The sequence below is a fragment of the Brachypodium distachyon genome, chromosome 1, assembly GCF_000005505.3.
Source record: "Brachypodium distachyon strain Bd21 chromosome 1, Brachypodium_distachyon_v3.0, whole genome shotgun sequence".
Classification (NCBI taxonomy): Eukaryota; Viridiplantae; Streptophyta; class Magnoliopsida; order Poales; family Poaceae; genus Brachypodium; species Brachypodium distachyon.
Window position 1 is genome coordinate 30,860,697 of NC_016131.3, and position 18,133 is coordinate 30,878,829.

General features: G+C 46.9%; 1 protein-coding gene across 3 annotated transcripts; it reads right to left on the reverse strand.

Annotated features, from left to right (window-relative positions):
- Positions 1-6,467: 6,467 nt before the first annotated feature.
- On the reverse strand, positions 6,468-17,678 carry LOC100839893 (BRISC and BRCA1-A complex member 2). 3 transcript variants are annotated; one of them, XM_014897716.2, is made up of 14 exons: positions 17,451-17,678; positions 17,287-17,377; positions 17,023-17,203; positions 16,095-16,185; positions 15,795-15,830; positions 15,613-15,711; positions 14,098-14,228; positions 13,877-13,925; positions 13,202-13,291; positions 13,072-13,125; positions 7,458-7,523; positions 7,190-7,287; positions 7,033-7,111; positions 6,468-6,929 (listed from the first exon to the last, which is right to left on the reverse strand). In XM_014897716.2, the coding sequence occupies exons 1-13, from the start codon at positions 17,562-17,564 to the stop codon at positions 7,042-7,044; spliced, it is 1,170 nt and encodes a 389-aa protein (XP_014753202.1). In that variant the 5' UTR covers positions 17,565-17,678; the 3' UTR covers positions 6,468-6,929; positions 7,033-7,041. The 3 variants fall into 3 exon arrangements, with proteins under 3 accessions (XP_014753202.1, XP_010227476.1, XP_014753203.1); XM_010229174.3 differs by having other exon boundaries at positions 6,468-6,933; positions 17,451-17,677; XM_014897717.2 differs by having other exon boundaries at positions 6,468-6,933; positions 17,287-17,374; positions 17,451-17,676.
- Positions 17,679-18,133: the final 455 nt, after the last annotated feature.

Consider the following 18,133-nt stretch of genomic DNA (forward strand, 5'->3'; position numbering starts at 1 on the left):
GGCGCTTCTTTGGTCTAGCCCTGGCCACCACGCCGGCAGGTTGCAAACGCGGTGGAGCTGACATGCTGGAGCCGCCACGTTGCACCTTGGTCGAGTTGGGACGAACACCAAGTAGATACCCCAATCGCTTCCCTGATCCAGGTGGTGGCAGTGGCACCGGCGGCCGAGGGACAGAGGAGGAAGGTGCATCTGGGGAAGGGCTTGCTGTCGGCGATGTACTCGGGGTCGGGGTGAATACTGAAAGGGCATTTCAATCCTTAAGTGTTTTGGTGTTAATGACAACATGACTCGTGGACTAACCGTGTGCTCGAGTGTTTCAGATTTGAGATCATATGGCACAAGATGGTTCGTTGCCCTCAAAAAGGAAAGAAGCGTAGCGGTGTTTAGCAGCTTTTTATTTATATTGAGTCGTAGGAACTCCGTACTATTAAGAGGGAGTCCACATGGGAAGGTAATGGGCGAATCAACTTCACGTACACAAACTACCATATTTGCACCCACATAAAGCCTACCCGTGCGAGAGAGAGCCACCCAAAGTCTAACTGTGTTGCCAGGTCTGTTCCAGGCCCAGAACTTCCGGCCTACCTCCGTGATGCTACTGGAATTCATTTGTGTTTTCCGAGGTATGACCAGAACTTACTCCCCTGACAGACTTAGTGCATAACAGTTAGATTTCGGGACCCCCATAAATAGTCATCCCCTATCTCGGGATGAACTTATCCGAACCCCAACTCTCTCCACACCATTTCTAAAGCTTCAAAGTACTATATCTCCCTCCATAGAGCCCCCCCCCCCCTTGTTAATTCTTTGAGGATTGGAGGAGGAGATCTAGATCTAGGGTTTCACCAAAGGAAATGGTTGATTCCCCTTGTTTCCTTTGTGGATTTTGTTACTCTTTGGATTTTGGGATCCCTAGCCGGAAGGTGTCTCTTCAAGGCCTCCAATTTTGTGAGGAGGTGCTTGAGGATTCGGGAAGGAGCCTCCAATTAAGTTGTGTAGTTGTGCCCTTCTCCTTGTTTGTAAGGGTTCGGTGTTCGCCCTCAAAGAAGCCACTAGTGGAACTCACCTCACCTTTGTGGTGTTGTGAGAGCTCATCCCACCTTTGTGGTGTGGTGAGTTGGAAAATAGAATGAGCCTTTGTGGCGCCTCTATCTTTGTGATAGAGCACTTCTCCAAACGGAGACGTACACCGACCCCAATAGGTGGAACTCCGGTGAAATCTTCGTCTCCCCGTGTGGTATCATTCTTGCCCCTTTACTTACTCGCAAAGCTTAATTGTTTATCTTGTGTTTCGGCTAGTGCTTCGGCTATCGCATCATACTAGGGGTGTTCATCATTTAGATGTTTTAGTGAACCCTTGTATTGATGCTTGTATCCTTAAAAGTGAAAAGAAAAAGTAAAATTGTTAGTCGCCTATTCACCCCCCCTCTAGTTGACCATACCGATCTTTCAAATACCTCGTGATTTCTGAGGTCAAAGGGCTCCGGCGAGGGGCTTGGAGTCGGCGTTGGAGTCGTGTGGTCGCTCTTGCCGTCGCATCCGGAGCCGTCGCCGGTGTCGCTGCCTTTGAGCTCGAAGTCGATGTCCATGTCGGACTGGAGGAGGGAGGAGGCGGCTCGCCGGTCAGCCGGTCGCGGAGGGAGCAGTGAGGGAGGTGGGCGCGGGGCTTCGGCGGAGGGAGCTGTGGCCCGTGGAGGAGGGAGAAGGTGAGGCGACGGTGGACGGGGAGGAGGCGGGGCGACGGTCGACGGACGACTGGCCCTGGCGGCGGCGGAGGGAAGAGGAGGGTGGAGGGAGGAGGCGGCCGCAGCCCGCCCGCGGGGGCGCATGGCGTCTGGTGGAGGATTTAGGGTTAGGTCTGGAGAGTGGAGATTTCGGGATTATATATCAATGTTATTGGGTTGGGCCTAGGCAAGATTTACTGGGCTTTTGAAGTGGGCTATCTATGCAGGTGTGGGTATACGGATTCGGGTACCCCAATACCATACCCGTACCCGCCAAACCCGTCGGGTACAGGATTTTACCAATTACATACCCGCGGATATTTTTTTTTACCATACCCGTATCTTAAACGGATACATACCCGTCGGGTATGCGGGTATCGGGTACCCATTGCCATCCGGATGCGGACCTACTCTCCTAGCCTAGAACTCTAGAAGCAGCAAAGATTAAGAGAAGATTAAAAAACGAGGCAACATCTAAACATGGCACCCTCTGGATCCCGGTGCTGTTGAAGTGAGCGATGATGACAGCCTTTAGAGGGACTAGCTAAATACGCATGTGATGTTACGGATAAAATAAGAGAAATTGAACTATTTGTTATAGATAAATTAAACTAAGAACTCGTATTATATATTTTAAAGACACCAGGTACTAATTTTATCCTAACTAGTATACCGTCCGTCGTTGCCACGGATTTTTAAACATAAACGCCATACACTAACAAATAGATCATGAAAACTTCTTACTACTCTTGCTAATTAGCAGAGAAGAGAAACAGTACCGATCCGGAGGCTCGTGCGCAGGAAAACAGTGCAGCAGTTGATTTGGTGGCGCGCGTGCGGATTTGAGGTCGGGCTCAACATCTCGCGCGCGTCAGGGATGGACGAAGCGACTTTTTCTTTCGGACTCTGGTTCGGTGGGCCGGCCAGACCGATCACCCCAATCAGGCTGGGCCCAGGTCGAAGCCCAAATCGCGCGACGGACGACGACCGACGAAGGAAACACTAATTCCTAAAAGAGAAACATTACCGATCCGGAGGCTCGTGGGGGCCACTGGAGCGTGCGGGGAGGCAGTGCAGCAGCGGATTTGGCGGCGCGCGTGCGGATTTGAGGTCGGGCTCAGTATCTCGCGTGTGTCAGGGACAGACGAGATTTTTTCTTTCGGAATCGTGGTTCGATGGGCCGGCCAGACCGATCCCCCAATTGGGCTGGGCCCGGTCCGAAGCCCAAATCGCGCGACGGACGACGACCGATGAAACACTATTCCCTTTATTATTAGTTGTAGATTTTGTGGCAAACATCATTACCATCCTTGCAATAGAATTATTGTTTAGTTTATTCTATATTTTTTATAATACAAGGAACTGAGGAGTTGACATATCGCTGGCCACAGATGTTTGTCAGGGAGCGTCTGTAGTCGTTGAGACACATGGCGAACTCAGCATATATCATGTCAGGGCCAGATGACGCTCCAAGCCTCCAACCAATGGCTTGTTGTAGCGAGGCTCTCTCGCTTGCTTTTGATCCGAAACTGCGCTCAATCCGGGTTACATCAAACTGCGCACGTTGGTCAGGATAATAACGGTTTCATAGCGGGAGAAACGCGTGTTCTTTTCCGGTCTTGTTTTGCTTCGAACGTCAGGAGTCCAATGAATGCCTAAAAAAAGGCGCACTCCTGAATCGTAGATTTTCCACTGTACCCACTTTCACAAACTTGACAACAGGAGGGAGATCCTGTAAAAGCCAACCTTGAGAAAACCGACGAAATTTCTTCATCCGGTTGGGTCTTGGATGCATACTTTCATGCTCTGCCCTTCCCACTTGTTCGTTAGGTCGTTCCGCCTCGAATTTGAGGCACGGAGTCACGTACAGGTTCTTATTGCTGTTTAATTCTTTAGACACGCCGTGACGGTATACTTTTAACATTTTAGCATCTTTAATCCGTAACAGAAAGCAAACAAAAATATTCGAAGTAACTGAAGGAAGCACAATTAGAAAGCTAGGATTTCTGAAAACAAAACGAAAGATCAATGACTGTTATTTTAAGACCCTCTAACGAAAACAACGAAGAAAACCAAAGATAATCACGCAAATATTTTCTCGAGTAGTGGGGAGAAGAGATGCATCAGAGTCATGGAAGTAGAGCAACACGGCTTGCTTCGGAAAGCCAGCTTCTGCTCCTTAAGCAGGATATGCAAGTCGTCATCTGCATCAACTCGCCTTCTCTCCCACAAATAAACATGCGAAACAAAAACAACCTCAAGTTGAATCGGAGAAAAGAAACGCAAGTGGGCACACGCAAGTAGGCGATTACAAAATGGAGATTGGAAAATCCATGGCGAAACCAATTCTCCACAGAAGAGAGAAACAAGTTGCTGATAAAAAATTAGGGGAAGAGAGAGACAATGGGCGAACAGGTGACGGCGGCGGCGAGAGGCATTGTGGGGGCGGTATTTATTGACGAGGGGGTGCGTGCTAGGGTTTAGCGGGTGCCTCTCCCACCCGTTCGATCTGCGAGGCCTAGCGGCTGAGATTGCATCTGTAGTTCTGTACTGATTACACGCGCTTGTATGACGCGCCAGCCGCCTCTCGCGTCGGCGAATATCATGCGGGTTTCCGCAAAACTTAACATTCTCCTTTAAAAAAAACTTAACATTCTCAACAGGAGAGCTCATTTGGCTCACATATGGCTGGCATTAAATTGCACACACGAATTCAGTACGAAATTCATAAACTCGCACATATACCCTTTTTTTAACAATCTAAAATTATTAATCAAGGGAGAAATTTCAAGCTTTGACAATATCAGGTAATATTTCATCAGGGGTCGTAGAAAACAAAGGAACATCAGGAACATTCCTCCGGCTAAACTGAGAAAAAGATGTGCTCCTTTGTTCGCCGGTCGATCTTCACAACGCCACGACACCAGGGAAGTGCCAGGATTTCTTTTGACTGTTTGGTAACACCAAGCCCATCCAACTTGTTAGTTTCAGTTGCGTTTAGGTGTCTGACGACATTCGTGCCGTCAACTTCCGGAGTGAAGGGCGGGTTCAGCCGTTCAGGTGTCCCTAGCTAGACGCAGCCCCTGATAGCAGGCAGCAGCTTCGGCTTCACGGGTATTGCCCAAATTTTGCGGAACATCGTAGGCCGCTAGAACAATGCGCATGTTTACACTTATATCTAACCCCAGTTCTCCTCTAAAAGGCATAATCACTTTGGATTTGCATTTTATTCTACAAAACCACGTGACAGACAAACATGATTTTTGAATTTGAAATTCAAGTTCAACTAAATGAAATTCAATCAGTTATTTTATTTCTATCATAAAATGAAATGATGGTTGCCGAATGAGCCATGGGAGAAATAACCTTCACAGAGGGGGTTGGGCTTGTTAGCGGCATGACGCCATACATTGAGTGATTTTGTATGATGATTTATTTTTAGAGTAAAAGGCTTCCACTCTGTTTCGTTTCGGCTTGAAATGAACAAATTACAATTTAATCTCCTGTACAGTGCAGCTCAGCCATCCGGCACAAAAACAAAAATACGGAACCAAAACAACATTTTTTTTAAGGAAAACAATAAAACAGCTCTACAGAGCACAAAACGCGACGGTGCTGATATCAATGAAAATACTGCACTACGAAGCACATCACCAATGGCGAACGCAGCGATTCTACCGTCACCGGTACCTGCCAGCGTCCTCCAGCTCCATCCGCATGTCCGTTACCTCGAACCGCACGTGCGCTCTCCGGGCACGAATCTCATGGCGAAATTGGGCGGTCGGCCGCTCACTGCTACATACCGGCGCCGCTAGAAAACATTATGCCCAATCTTGGCTCCATCAGTCTGGCCGTGGTTGTAGTTCTCTGTTTTTTCTTCAAGTGAACCTCGGAGTCTCCATCACTTTCACCTCCAACAGCAACAAACATCTGTTCAAGCGACCGGCATCTTCTTTCTCTTCAGTAGTTCAGCAGCCGCCACCAGAACATCCGCAAATTTAACCACGTACAGCACCAGAAAAATATGTCATTCCGGAGCTACCAAATACTCCCTCCGTTAGATAATTCTTGTCTCAAATTTTACCTAAAAATGGATGTATCTATTCCTAAAAAACGTCTAGATACATGTAATATTTCGACAAGAATTATAAAACGGGGGAAGTATTCCACAGCATAGCTGCCGATACCATATTAGCAAGCGCGTGTTTTCTACTCCGTCTGTGGAACAGAGGTACTGTAGTGTATTACTTAACCAGCGTGAGGGCACCACCTCATAGTTCTTTAACATGAAAAATTAAGCATCAAGGTATCTCAGCTCACGCTAACTGAATAACATTAAAATCTACTGGAGCATGTTTGATGCTAGGGTATAATCAAGGTTATGAAGTTGTAATTTTTTTCCGAGAAAACACAAAGCTGAAAATACATTGATGGAAATGTATCTGCCCGTTAGGGCTTGTAGTTGCATCACAACAACTGCTCCTTTAAATTGATGATCCACCTGCTAGGGTTTATTCTAGAAAAAAAAATGCATTGATGGAAACAATGTAATTAGAAGACCAGGCCGACACAACGGAACATTCGAAACAAGACCACAATCATCAGCCGTTAGACAAACACACAACCGGTGCCACCAAACATCACAGCTGAAGTGGTAATGATCAACTAAGTGAAACAACTTTAACAGAATTTAAAAACGTTACCAATCTTTAGAAAGAAATGGTAACAAGGTGATCAGTTCACTTGTTCATCATGACGGGCAATGGAGCATTGATTTTTATGCAGACAAGTACTTGAGATCTTTCGATTTCACACTCATAATGTCATAGATATCAGCAAACATGGTTCACCTGCAGCAAACTTCCCAATTTAGAAAGATAATTCAACGACCATTATCCATATATACAAGCTACTCTACAAGACAGGGAGAACTGGATTGCTAATTATCCCCCAAACCACCACTGGCAGCATGGGTGTAATGACCCAACGATGCTGCTTTGCTTCGGTGTATTGTACATGATTTACTTGCCAAATAGAAGCACTCCCACCCTATGGGTTCTACTGACTGATCAGGCAGCTTCCTTGCTCCTCGCTTGTCGCACAAAAGTTGAGGACTACAGGTTACAATCAGAGCATTGCATGTCGCGTACATATTTGAGGCCTGCATGTTACAAACAGAGCACGCAAGCCACATGGGTAGAGATGCTGCCTAAACAGAGAAGATACACGTTAATCAAGGGTTGCACTTCTGCGACAAAAGAAGCATGAATAAAAATCAATGAGAAAAGTTTGATCTTAAGAACATCACCCGCATTGGCTATCTCGTCTGAGAGCAACCATCACTGCAGAGCTTCTTGAAATTCTGGCATTCGTCAACCAGGAAGTCGCTGTAAATTTGTTGAAGAAATATTGGATTAGATTCTGGAAATCACTGTAGCTGCAAGACAGCTGGCATGCAGACTTACTAGATACGTTCAACCATTTCTGTCGGATCCCATCTAGGGCTCCAGGGATAGTCATTTATAGGATGTGATGTAATAGGTATCCCTTGGGAATTACAGTGCTGCAGAGGAATCAGGAATGAGAATGTTGCTGCCCAAAGAGCGAAAAGAATAACAGACGAAGTTACTTGTACCACCCATCCCGATCTATATGCAAAAAACAATAAGAGCATACAAGACCTTTGTAAATCAGAAATAGCCATTAAGCGGTAAGTGCACAGTTAATAAATACCTGAGAACTCTGCAACGTCAGGATAGGTTGCTGTTTTGGGAATTGAAGGGGGATCGCAAAGTGAACCTGCATAACATTGTGTTTCAAGTCACTGATTAGTTGTCAATCAACAAATACAAGTATATATAAGTGCACGAGATAAAAGAATGGAAAGATGTCAAAATAATAATGTATATAAAGCATTATTTATTTACTAACGGGTGACATAAAAAGGTAGGAATAGGCAATGTAGGAAGAAATGTACAAATGATGTTTCACATTCTACAACATTTCATTGTTTTCGGATGTAGTTGTGGTTCCATGTGCACGATTTTACATTGTAAATGTACCATATGCATGATTTTATTTTGTAAATGTAACCCAGCAATCTTTGAGTTAACAGTTTGGGTTTGTGTGTTGGTCGTTCTGATTTGATGAGTTGAAAGCCGGTGGTTAGAGTTAAAGGTCAGGATTTCACAACTTACAATTTTGTGACTATTTAAGTACTCTTAAAACGTGGTTGTTTTGTCAGTTAAAGAGAGTGGATTTTTGGCCTGTACATTCAATGGCTTGTACTATCTGGCCGTCCAGTGTTGTTCCAAGATCCGTGCCTCGGCATGTCAGGTGAGAGGAGCGGCCGGCCTACAACCGGCTAGGGGCAGATGCTACAAGCCGTATGTCCTGTCTCCCGCGCGAATCCGACTACGACCTAATACCTATAGAAGTGTCCACGACATGTTCTCACAGTGAATTCGAGGGTCCCACCACCGCCCCGCTCCATCGCTTCCGGCACAGGCTAATTCGGCTCCAGGAAAAATTCCACGGACAGCCGCCACTCCCCTCCCCCCTGCACAATCCCGCTAGCTTGCTTCTCCAGCCGCCGTTCCTTCTGAAACAGAGGAGGCGGATCAGTTTCGACTTCGCCCACGCCGGTGATGCACTGATAAATCTTTTCTACAGTCGGCATCTCCTTGTCCCCAACTCATGCCCGAAGTTGTGTGAGCGTTTTTGTTCTTTCTGTGTCCTACAGGAAAATGGTGGAGGAGGCGGATGGACCAGACGCGCGGGCCAGATGGAGCTGCTGGAGCCTTTGTTGATGCGGCCGACCCATCCGGATCCATCTGTGGGCTGGACACTGCGGATGGCCAGCTGAGCTGTCCCGCCGGTGACAACGGCACTGGCAATGGAGTAGCTGCTGAGCAGGAAAATGACAGCGGCCGTGATGGGAGACCGGGGGCTCGGCACGGGCGGACGGCATGTTCCCGATGCAGCAGACCTGATCCATTTCGCCGACATTGGGGGCGCTCACCGGGGTCGGTGGCTGGGCGAAAGGCATGCTAAGTGGTGATGGAGCCAGCGAAGATGCTCAGCCACCGGGTTCACAGCAGATCGGCTCCCCTGTGCGAGCCACCTCCCTCCGCGTCGCTGCCACCTCCTCCTCCGGCTCTCAAATCTGAATCCAGCCGTCACGCCTTCTTTGTCTGCGCAAGCTGCCGCCTCCCTCCACGCGTTGCTGGCCTCAACGGACGACAACAGCTGCTGGAAGAGGAGTTCCGGCGAGGAGGGCGTACCGGCGGTCGCCGCCGACGACAACGAGCGAGGGGCTTGATGAAGCATCACGACGACAAGACTGAAGCAAATGCTCAGCAGGCTGGGAACGCACCATGAGATCAGTGAGTGCGCTGACGATCTGCAGGTTTGATATGGATGCGGATTAGGTCGTTAGCTTCAATGAGTTCAAAACCATGATGGATTCGTATCAGATTGGTTCTTGGTGATGGAAGAAATGGATAGGATTGGGTCGTTAGCTTCAATGAATTCAAAACTAAGTTCTTGGCAAGCATTGAATCCAATTCATTCTCCAACTGGATGCACAACCGTTTCTATTTGCTTTTTCCCCCTAAGTTATTGGCACGCGTTGGATCCAGCTCGAACTCAGGACGAACTGTCTCAGTTCTTGGGTCTTTTTCTCTTCTCTTTTTTCCTCAAGTTCCTGCTGTACAGTAGAAATCTTCCAGTCCACCAAATGATGTTCTTGGTGTAACTGTGGTTTTCTCCCCGTCGATCTTGCATGAGCATACAGGATGTTCTCGATCAATTAAGTAATGTTTCTTTGCTAAGATCTGATGGTTTGTTTGCTTGGTGAAGAATAGTACTCATACCCAGTTTCCCAGTGGCAGAAACGAACAGGATGGGTCAAAACAGACCAAATCACAAATTTATACACATTCTCCATCTGTCCCTGTGCTAGTTAACAACGAGAACAAGCCGAAGAAGGCAGATCGATCCTAGCTAGGAACAGGGGGTAGGGGGAAGATTGATTAGTCGATCGATCGACTCGGCCGTTGTCGTCGTCGATCAGGCCGCGACCGGCCGCTCGATCGACCGATCACGTGGGGGACGCCGAGGAAGTCGAGCGCGGGCCTGGCCATGACGGTGATGAACTCGTGGAAGCTAATGACGTCGTCCCTGTCTGCGTCGGTCTCCCACATCGTGGCCGTCAGCTCTCAGAACGTGAGCGGCTGGCCGATCCAGGCCATGGACCGTGCCAACTCCGGCATTGAGATGTACCCGTTCCCGTCGCGACCAAAGGAGCGGAACACCTCAAGGAGTGCCCGTTCCCAAATTTGCCTCCTATCCATAAACAAGAAAAACGGTATCGAAGTTGGCCTAGACCACCCTCCAGGTGATGCTTGAGCTCGCGCGGTCGAGCTGCGCTTTGCCGGCGCGTGCGAGCATGCTGGACTCGGAAGATGGTGGCTGCTTCTCTCGTTTCCCCGAGGCCGCATAGCTGACTTGACGCCTCGCGGCTGCGGCTAAACCGCTTGGTCAGCTCTTGTAACAAGTGCCACGCGCTCCGCCTTGAGCAGTTGAGCTCCTGCTCCTGTGAGAACGACAACAACAAGTGTGATGGGTTTGGCAAATTGACCGGGACCAAACAAAGACAGCACAGACACGGCATGACTCCTCACGTCAGATCCGATGGAAGCGCTGTTCGGCCGACGACGATGGAAGGGAGACCGTGGAAGGAGGCAGAAATGCTGGGAATCACGGGCGTCGCCTGCTAGCTCCGTGTTGGACCAATTTCAAGTTTTTTCGGGGTAGATGGGGGCACATGTGGTAAGAGGGGGGGGGGGGGGGAGCGGCAGAGGCGCTAGAGTCCGGCGGCGGGGGTGAAGGCTCCGGTAGCGTCGGGGTCGGCGTCCATGGTTGAGCTCCGAAAAAAATGGGGGCAAGGGATAGATTGCTCGATGCGGGCTCTGTGGTGTGGGTGGGAGGTGGAGTCAGTGATAATCTGTCGCAGGATTCGGTGAAACAAGACCGACCAGTGTGATTGTAGGCTTTATTTGGTCATAGGCTTTAAGCCCTCTTACACCCATCTAGTTTAAAGTTGGATTCTTTTTCCCTCTTCGTCATTAACTCCAGAGACAGTGGCACCCGCCTGCTGGCCATGACGCTGCCCCTGGAGACAAGGGGGACAGAGGTGCGGAGTGGGCAAGGCAGCAAAGCACACAACGGGCCCCTTCTTTTGGGCTTCTAGGCCAGCTTATAGGTTTCAGGCAGCTGAAGCCCAAAAGAAGGGAAAATTTCCCACGAGCTGTCCGGTGAAGGCCATCTGAAATCACGTGTAAACGGAGCTGCCACGAGAAACTGCTTGAGACCGGCACTACAGCGAACCGTTATTATGCGTGAAATGCCACCGCGCCAAGCCAACACCCTCCCCCTGCCCCGACTCGTCCCCCGCCCGCTTGCGCTACTTCGCTAGGGTTGGGGCCCCATCTCCTCTCCGGTCTCCGGCGGCCGCCCCTCGTCTCCTCTCCGGCCGCCGCCCCCATCATCTCCCCTGGATCTGCCGCGGCCTCCCCCTATCTGCCCCGCAACCGATGCGTGCGCTCCCCCCACCCCGCGCATCTCCACGGATCCGCGGCCCTCCCTCTTCCCTCTGGTCGCCGCTGCACTCCCCGTCACCCCGCTCTCCACCTCGACCCGACGGATTCGCCCGGGATCCGCCGCCATCGTCGACCGTCGCCGTGGCCTCTGGCGCCGAGCTCCTCGCGTGCGACTGTGCCCCGACGGCGCCGGCCGGCGTCGGCAGATGCAACAGCATCTTCTTCAGGCAGCAACAGGTACGAGAGCCCGCAGATCGCTTCTTCTTCTCCCTGAATCTTGCCTTCCAGAGAACCCTGCTCCTCCTTTTTTGAGCCCAGCAACCCAGCAACCGAGGTGTTCGTCAGTCCAGCGGCCGAGGTGTTCGTCCCCAACTTATTCATTTGATGTTTCCTGTGTTGTATGTGTAGATTGGTTGCTCTGTGTATGCGTGAGCAAGATCGATGTGTAGACAGTTTCCTTGTGTATTCAGAGATGCTTGTTTGGAGACCAAGATTTCAGTTCTTTGTGTATTTGGAGATGAAGATTTCAGTTCTTTGTGTATTTGCACAGAAATGATTCTTACGTTCACAAAGTGTAATAATCCATGTGGCACGTCGATTTTTTGTGGAAGTATATGAACAAGGTCCAAAATAATGTTATTAACAACGAAATAATACAGTTGGTGTCAAGGGGCATTACGGGAAACACGGATACGACTCTGAGCCGGCGTATCCGTATCGGATACTGTATGGATACGGCGATACGCCCGGATACTCCCCGATACGTATTTTGCCCATATTGGATAATTTTTCGATTTAAAAATAAAATAAAAATATCCGATACGCGAGGGATACCTCCCGATACTTGTGGGATACAGGAAACTAAACACTAGAAGCCCACCGGCCATCGGTCTATCCTACCCATCTCCCTTCTCTGTTCAGATCAAATGGCTGATTGATTTCTTGAATTCTCTTCTCTGGTTCCCTTCTCTGCCCAGGTCAGCCACAGCAAGAAGAGTGCCAACTTCAATTAGGAGCCAGAGCACCGTAGGAACTGGGCACGAATCTGGCAATGCAGTACAATTTTTGGCTGCTTCTCATATAAAAATCTTTACTTTTTGTATTTTTTATTATTTAACATATATATAGAAACGTATCCCCGTATCTATGTTTTTCAAAAATTGACGTATCGGGGTATCCCCGTATCTATGTGCTTCCTAGAGACTATTCCTTTCCAAACCAGACAAAAAGTTGCATTTCTAGAAGCTGAAAAGAAGGGGGGCAATAACAGCTTCTCAGGCTTCCTGTGGCAGCAGCTTCCCCCAGAAATTCAGCTTAAGCTGGTTTCTGGAGAAGCTCCAGCCGAAAAGAAGGGTGTTACAGCGGCTCAGATGGCAGGTCGGAGCACACACAAGCAGGTCTCCCGCTTGCTCATTTACTAGCAGTCCCAAAGGCCCAAACACAAAATTGCAGACAGCTATGTGTAAATGCGGAATACATATCCAGAATGATAAAGCCTAATTATTTTTGGCAGAAAAATAGAAAAAAAACGGTGGTCTAAGGAGAAACCCCACGCCACGTTTCATTAAGGAGGGTGAGGCACCCAGAAATGTGACTCCCACAAACCTGGCGTGGCTAACCATATCAACCTTTGCTCGGTCACTTGGCAGACAGATAATGAAATATATGCAATCTTTGATTTCCTTATTAGCTCTACGCAATGGTGACATGGAGAAAAAGCTAGTTTTACACATGTTCTGACATACCAGAAAAGTGAAAATCCCTGAAATGGAAAGGACTGTAGCTTTCCTGCAAAAGATCTGGTGCATAAACAGGCTTGTTAAACAACATGGTAAAATCTGCAATAATGAAAGATAAACAATGACAAGAAAGTACCGCATCAGCCTCCAATGGTCTCCCAAAAGTAGGAGCTAGGGCCTCAATGAAACGTCTTCTTGAACCAATTGAAGCTGATGCCTCCACAACCTTTGATATAGCATATAGACATAAGTAACAACAAATCAAACAGTGCCACTAACATTATGCTAAAAATGATGCTTGTTTAACCAATTAAATGGTTCAACGGCAGTGAAGTTCCAAGATTCTAGTGAATTTCAACATGCTTGAATGCATGAAAAGTTGCATGTTATATATACCCAAGTATGCCGGTTAATAAAAGGTTGAAATGTAAAAGGCAGTGAAGTTTCAAGATTCTAGTGAATTTCAACATGCTTGAATACATGAAAAGTTGCATGTTGTATATACCCAAGTATGTCGGTTAATAAAAGGTTGAAGTGTAAAAGGTACAATAAGGTCAAAGTTCACTTGCTTAGAGTTACCGTCTCAACAATATCATAAGACCTACTAAGTAATTTCCTGGTTACTTTTCTGTCCATGGTCCTGTTTTTCAAAATGATATAGCAAGAATCAAACCTTCAAAAGTGCTCACATATTTTATGTATCCCTACTAGAATATCACACTCAATATGAATGGCATAAACAACAACATCAGCAAGAAGAATAATCAGTTAAATCAAGACAATTATCACTAAAATGCACAGGCCCATTTACCTGGATTTGAAGATTTTCTTCTAGACGAGGAATATACTCGGCCATGCACCTTCATATATTTAGAACAAGAAAGAGATCATCAGTGCCAAAGTGATGTTGCTTCTTTCAGTGCAAACGTATATAGGGGATGATATCACCCATGTGTGGTCTGTTTGAACATATAACATGCAACAAGAGAAAGCCACCATTTAGCCATTTTGGAGTGTGGCGAGGTGACTTACATTCCATCTATCCATGTAGGGAGCTTGAAACCATCCACTGAGAAAAATGATTTCAGATCAGGGGTTGAGATTAGTTTCAGTCGTGGTGCAGGAGGAACAGAAGGGTAACTTCTGCTAACTGGAAATATGGCCTGTAAAATAAACCCGCAGTCCATATAAATATACAAGAGAAGTCCTAAGTTCCATCAGATAATACAAATTACAAAACATTGTAGTGAACAGTGATGTCTGAAACTAAATATATTGTTTATGGTGCAACGTGATTTATCAGCTGATATCTGCAAAGTTTTTGAATATGTTAGCCTCTTTGTTTGAAAAGGGTCCTTGACAAATGATAATTAGATCATATACTTCCAATTTACCACTTGACTGAAATCCCACAACAAGGCAACACACTCTCTGAAGAGAATATCTTGATTCACTGGATTGGAAAAATGCAGGATTGCCATGTCGTGGCCACTTGAATCCCTACAGGATTTTGTTTGCATCAAAGTTTGTTTGATTGCACTTGCACCATAGGAAAAACAAAGGATTTCTTCCAAGAGGTTGGAGTGGATGGAAAGTTTCCTATGAAATGTACTCCCTCCGATCCATATTAATCGTCTCAAATTTGTCCAAATATGAATGCATCTATGCCTAAAAAGTGTCTAGATACATGTAATATTTCGACAATTAATATGGATCAGAGGGAGTAGTACAAATCAAACGACCAACATAGGAAAAATTCCTAAGCTATTCAACCCACCAAAATTCCTACGAAATCCCTTTGAATCAAAGGAGGTTTCGAAACTCTTGATGCCTTTCTTTTACAAGGTAATATGCTGATCCATTTACATGTCATCTAATCATACAATGCTCTGATAATCATAAGATTCAATAATTGACTAGAGCAGAAGGTAATAATAACAGTAACCTTCACAAGATTTTGTGCGCGGCTACCTTAGTTGGAGAACATGCAGATTATCTTTGTTACAAAGATGTAGAAATTACTAATCAAGAATAAAAGATATGACAGAGTGTTATGTATGTGCCTGTAAATGGCCTGCAACAACCTAAGGACCCCGATTGTTAGTTCCTAGCTTAGGAGTTCTCATGATCTTTAGGGTTAGTGGCTATATTAGGTGTTTTATCTCTATCCTTCAGATTTGGTAGCAAGGACTGGCTCTATATTAGGAGCAATATACATCTGTTTCAAATTAAGCAAGAAGTAGACAATCTATTCAAAGCACATTCTTATCTTCCCCGCATTCATGAATCAGGCCTTACGGCTCCTATCCTATCACACTTCATAACACCAAGCGGAAATCAATAATGTAGTCCCACATTTTCTGTTGGAGCCTCTCCTACAGATTTTCCTCAAAAATTGTTGTAGTCTCACAAATGCAGTATCAGCAGGGCATAACCAACTGAAATTTTGCCGACATATAAAATTTCTCAATTATCATCATCAATACTGATGTTATCATACATGTCCAGGTCTGTAGGTAAGGAGTGGCTTTGGAGTTAGAGGTTAACCTGCAGATGGATCTTTTGAGGAAATTTCCAAGGGCATCCAGGCACCAGTTTGGTGAAGTCTAAATCCAGAAGCGGGACAGCAAATTTCACCTCATCTGGCTGTAAAAGAGTATGACAAATACAAGATGAGAAAAAACATCAACTTCTACAGAAGAAAATGGTTATGGCAATTGTAAACTTACCCTATCAGTCAAGGATACCATGCAGACTTCAATTCCCTGTTTGAACACACATATTGGAGGAGTCATTACTCAGCCAATTGAATTTTAGCGATTAAGCTAGCCGAGGAAAGGAACTGGTAATAAGCTGATCAAGTGGCTCAATCTTCGTCTTATTACTATAATCATGTCTATTTTTCTCTATATTAAATACCACAACATATTAAGTATACTTTCTAGTTACTTCCTACATTTACATATGCAGCACATCAACTCAATTGTTTCAATGCCACAAACACCAAATGTGGCACATAGGGCATTTACCTCCTTAGCAAGAACTGTGCTTAATTCAAACTTCAGTCTTGCATCATCCACCTCGGCAACCCGCTTCTTTTGGTATTCGATGTATAATAGCCTGCAGAAAATTAGGCAGACAGAAAATGATTTAGTAGCGAGCTATACACATAACCAAACAGTACAATCTCCACTCTCCAGTATGTTTTGTGCACCAACAATTTGCACATATGACATATCATGATACCATTATTTCAGCTGAACAACTTCGCTGACACTCCAATTCCGTCTACCATGGCAGTACATAAACGTCAGGGGTGGAGTGAAAAATGCTGGACCAACCAAATGCAAGCCAAATCACCATCAAGTTGTTGACCTTTGTTTCGGATTGCTTCACAGTTCATTCAGCTGAATGCCCTTCTTTTATTAAGTTACTAGGGAAAATTGAGATCAGTTTGTTCATGTGTATAGTCATGCATGCTTAGGAGAGAAAGAAATAAATATGTGCAAAAGGGATAAACTAGCATGAAATCTACCGATATGTTTGAAAATAATAATAATGGTGATGTCTAATGGACTAGATGGAGTACATTTTCAGCTCATATGTAATGTGTACTGTATGATTATACTAGATTCCTCGTGCTATATAAAGAAACAGAGCAGCAGCATTTCAGTACTTCCATCACTATTCCATTACCTTCACATGGATTAGATCGAAGAGGATAAGTGCCACATAAAAAACTTATGAATTTAGCGCGACCTTAGTTGTGCAAAATTTAAGTTTTCAACTTAAACCCGCCTATGTCCAATTTGTGGCTCCACCCCTGCATATCATCTCATGTTCACAACTCCCATTTCCTACTTATTGTAGTTCAATCAATTCACGTGCAAAGAAATTAGACATAACAGTAATGATCGCATATTAGCGTAGAGAAAAAGGGAAGCAAAGGAACCTTACCGGAGCTCCTTTACGAGACACATGAGGCCCCGAGGGTCGCGGAAATCCCATTGTGCCAAGCAGCTCTTGTCCCCATTCCCGGTGTCGTCATAATCGACCAGCGGCTGGAACCCCTCATCATCCGGTCCGAACAGCACATCAGGAGCCACCTTCGGGTACATCGCATTGTACATGAAATCCCCTGTGAAACTACAATCAGAGCCACGAAACCAGGAGCCGAGCCCTAAATCACTACATCCAACAATCGGGTGAGGTGCGTGTTACAGTAGACGTAGTCGAGGCAGAAGGGGATGGCGAGGGTGAAGCGGTCGGCGTAGCGGCGGTTGCGGCAGCCGGACCAGATCTGACCCACCTGCTGGTGATCATGGAGAGACGGATTAGGGGAGGAGATGGAAAGGGGGAGCAGTACTGGGGACAGCCCTACGCACCTTGACGGGGAGAGTGGAGTCGGAGAGGAGGAAGTTGAGCTGCGCGTCGACGAGGGGCGCGAGCGGGGCGGCAGATGAGGAGGCGGGTGCGGCGGAGTAGGTGGACGGAGCCATCGCCGGCGGCGGGTGTGGTTGGATTCGAGACTCCTGGTGTCTCCCTTCGCACTTCGCTTGTCTTTTGGTTTACATGGGGAATTTCAATGATCTGCTCCGAAATAGGACTTCGACAGTTTGTGCAAATTTGACATGCCATTGTTTAATTTTGAAATGACCTAATATTGCGCACTAGTGTTCCTGCTTCGACGTCTCGGGCTAAAACTAAACATGCCAACTGTTAATGTTATAAGGGTTTGGTCGACATTTTTATGAGGCATCCTTTTGAGACCATAGGATATAGGATATTTATGTGGGGGTGGGAGTGGTGGTGGGGGGGAGCTATTTGGCGGAGTTCCGCCCCGGGCGGACGATTTCCGATCAGGTGGATGTGAGGATTCAAGGTTGGATGAAGGAGGAGACTCGCCTTGACCCGCCGGCCGGCTCTGGCCCAGCCGGTTGTCTTCCGTCCCCCGCGGTCGGTGCGATCCCGCGACGCCTCGTCGCCCCGCCCTGCCGATCCGTCGTCGCCACGGCCATCCCCCTATGCCCGGAAATCGTAGTTCTTCTCCGGCGTCGGGGACACCCCC

Bases quoted from the DNA above. Each gene is read 5' to 3' on its own strand.
- LOC100839893 (XM_014897716.2), bottom strand. From the start codon at position 17,564: ATGGCTCCGTCCACCTACTCCGCCGCACCCGCCTCCTCATCTGCCGCC. The intron at 13,926-14,097 runs GTAAGTCACCTC...AAATATATGAAG, and splicing joins CCTACATGGATAGATGGAAT to GTGCATGGCCGAGTATATTC. The intron at 7,524-13,071 runs GTATGTCAGAAC...AATGTTATGCAG, and splicing joins CAGGGATTTTCACTTTTCTG to GTTCACTTTGCGATCCCCCT.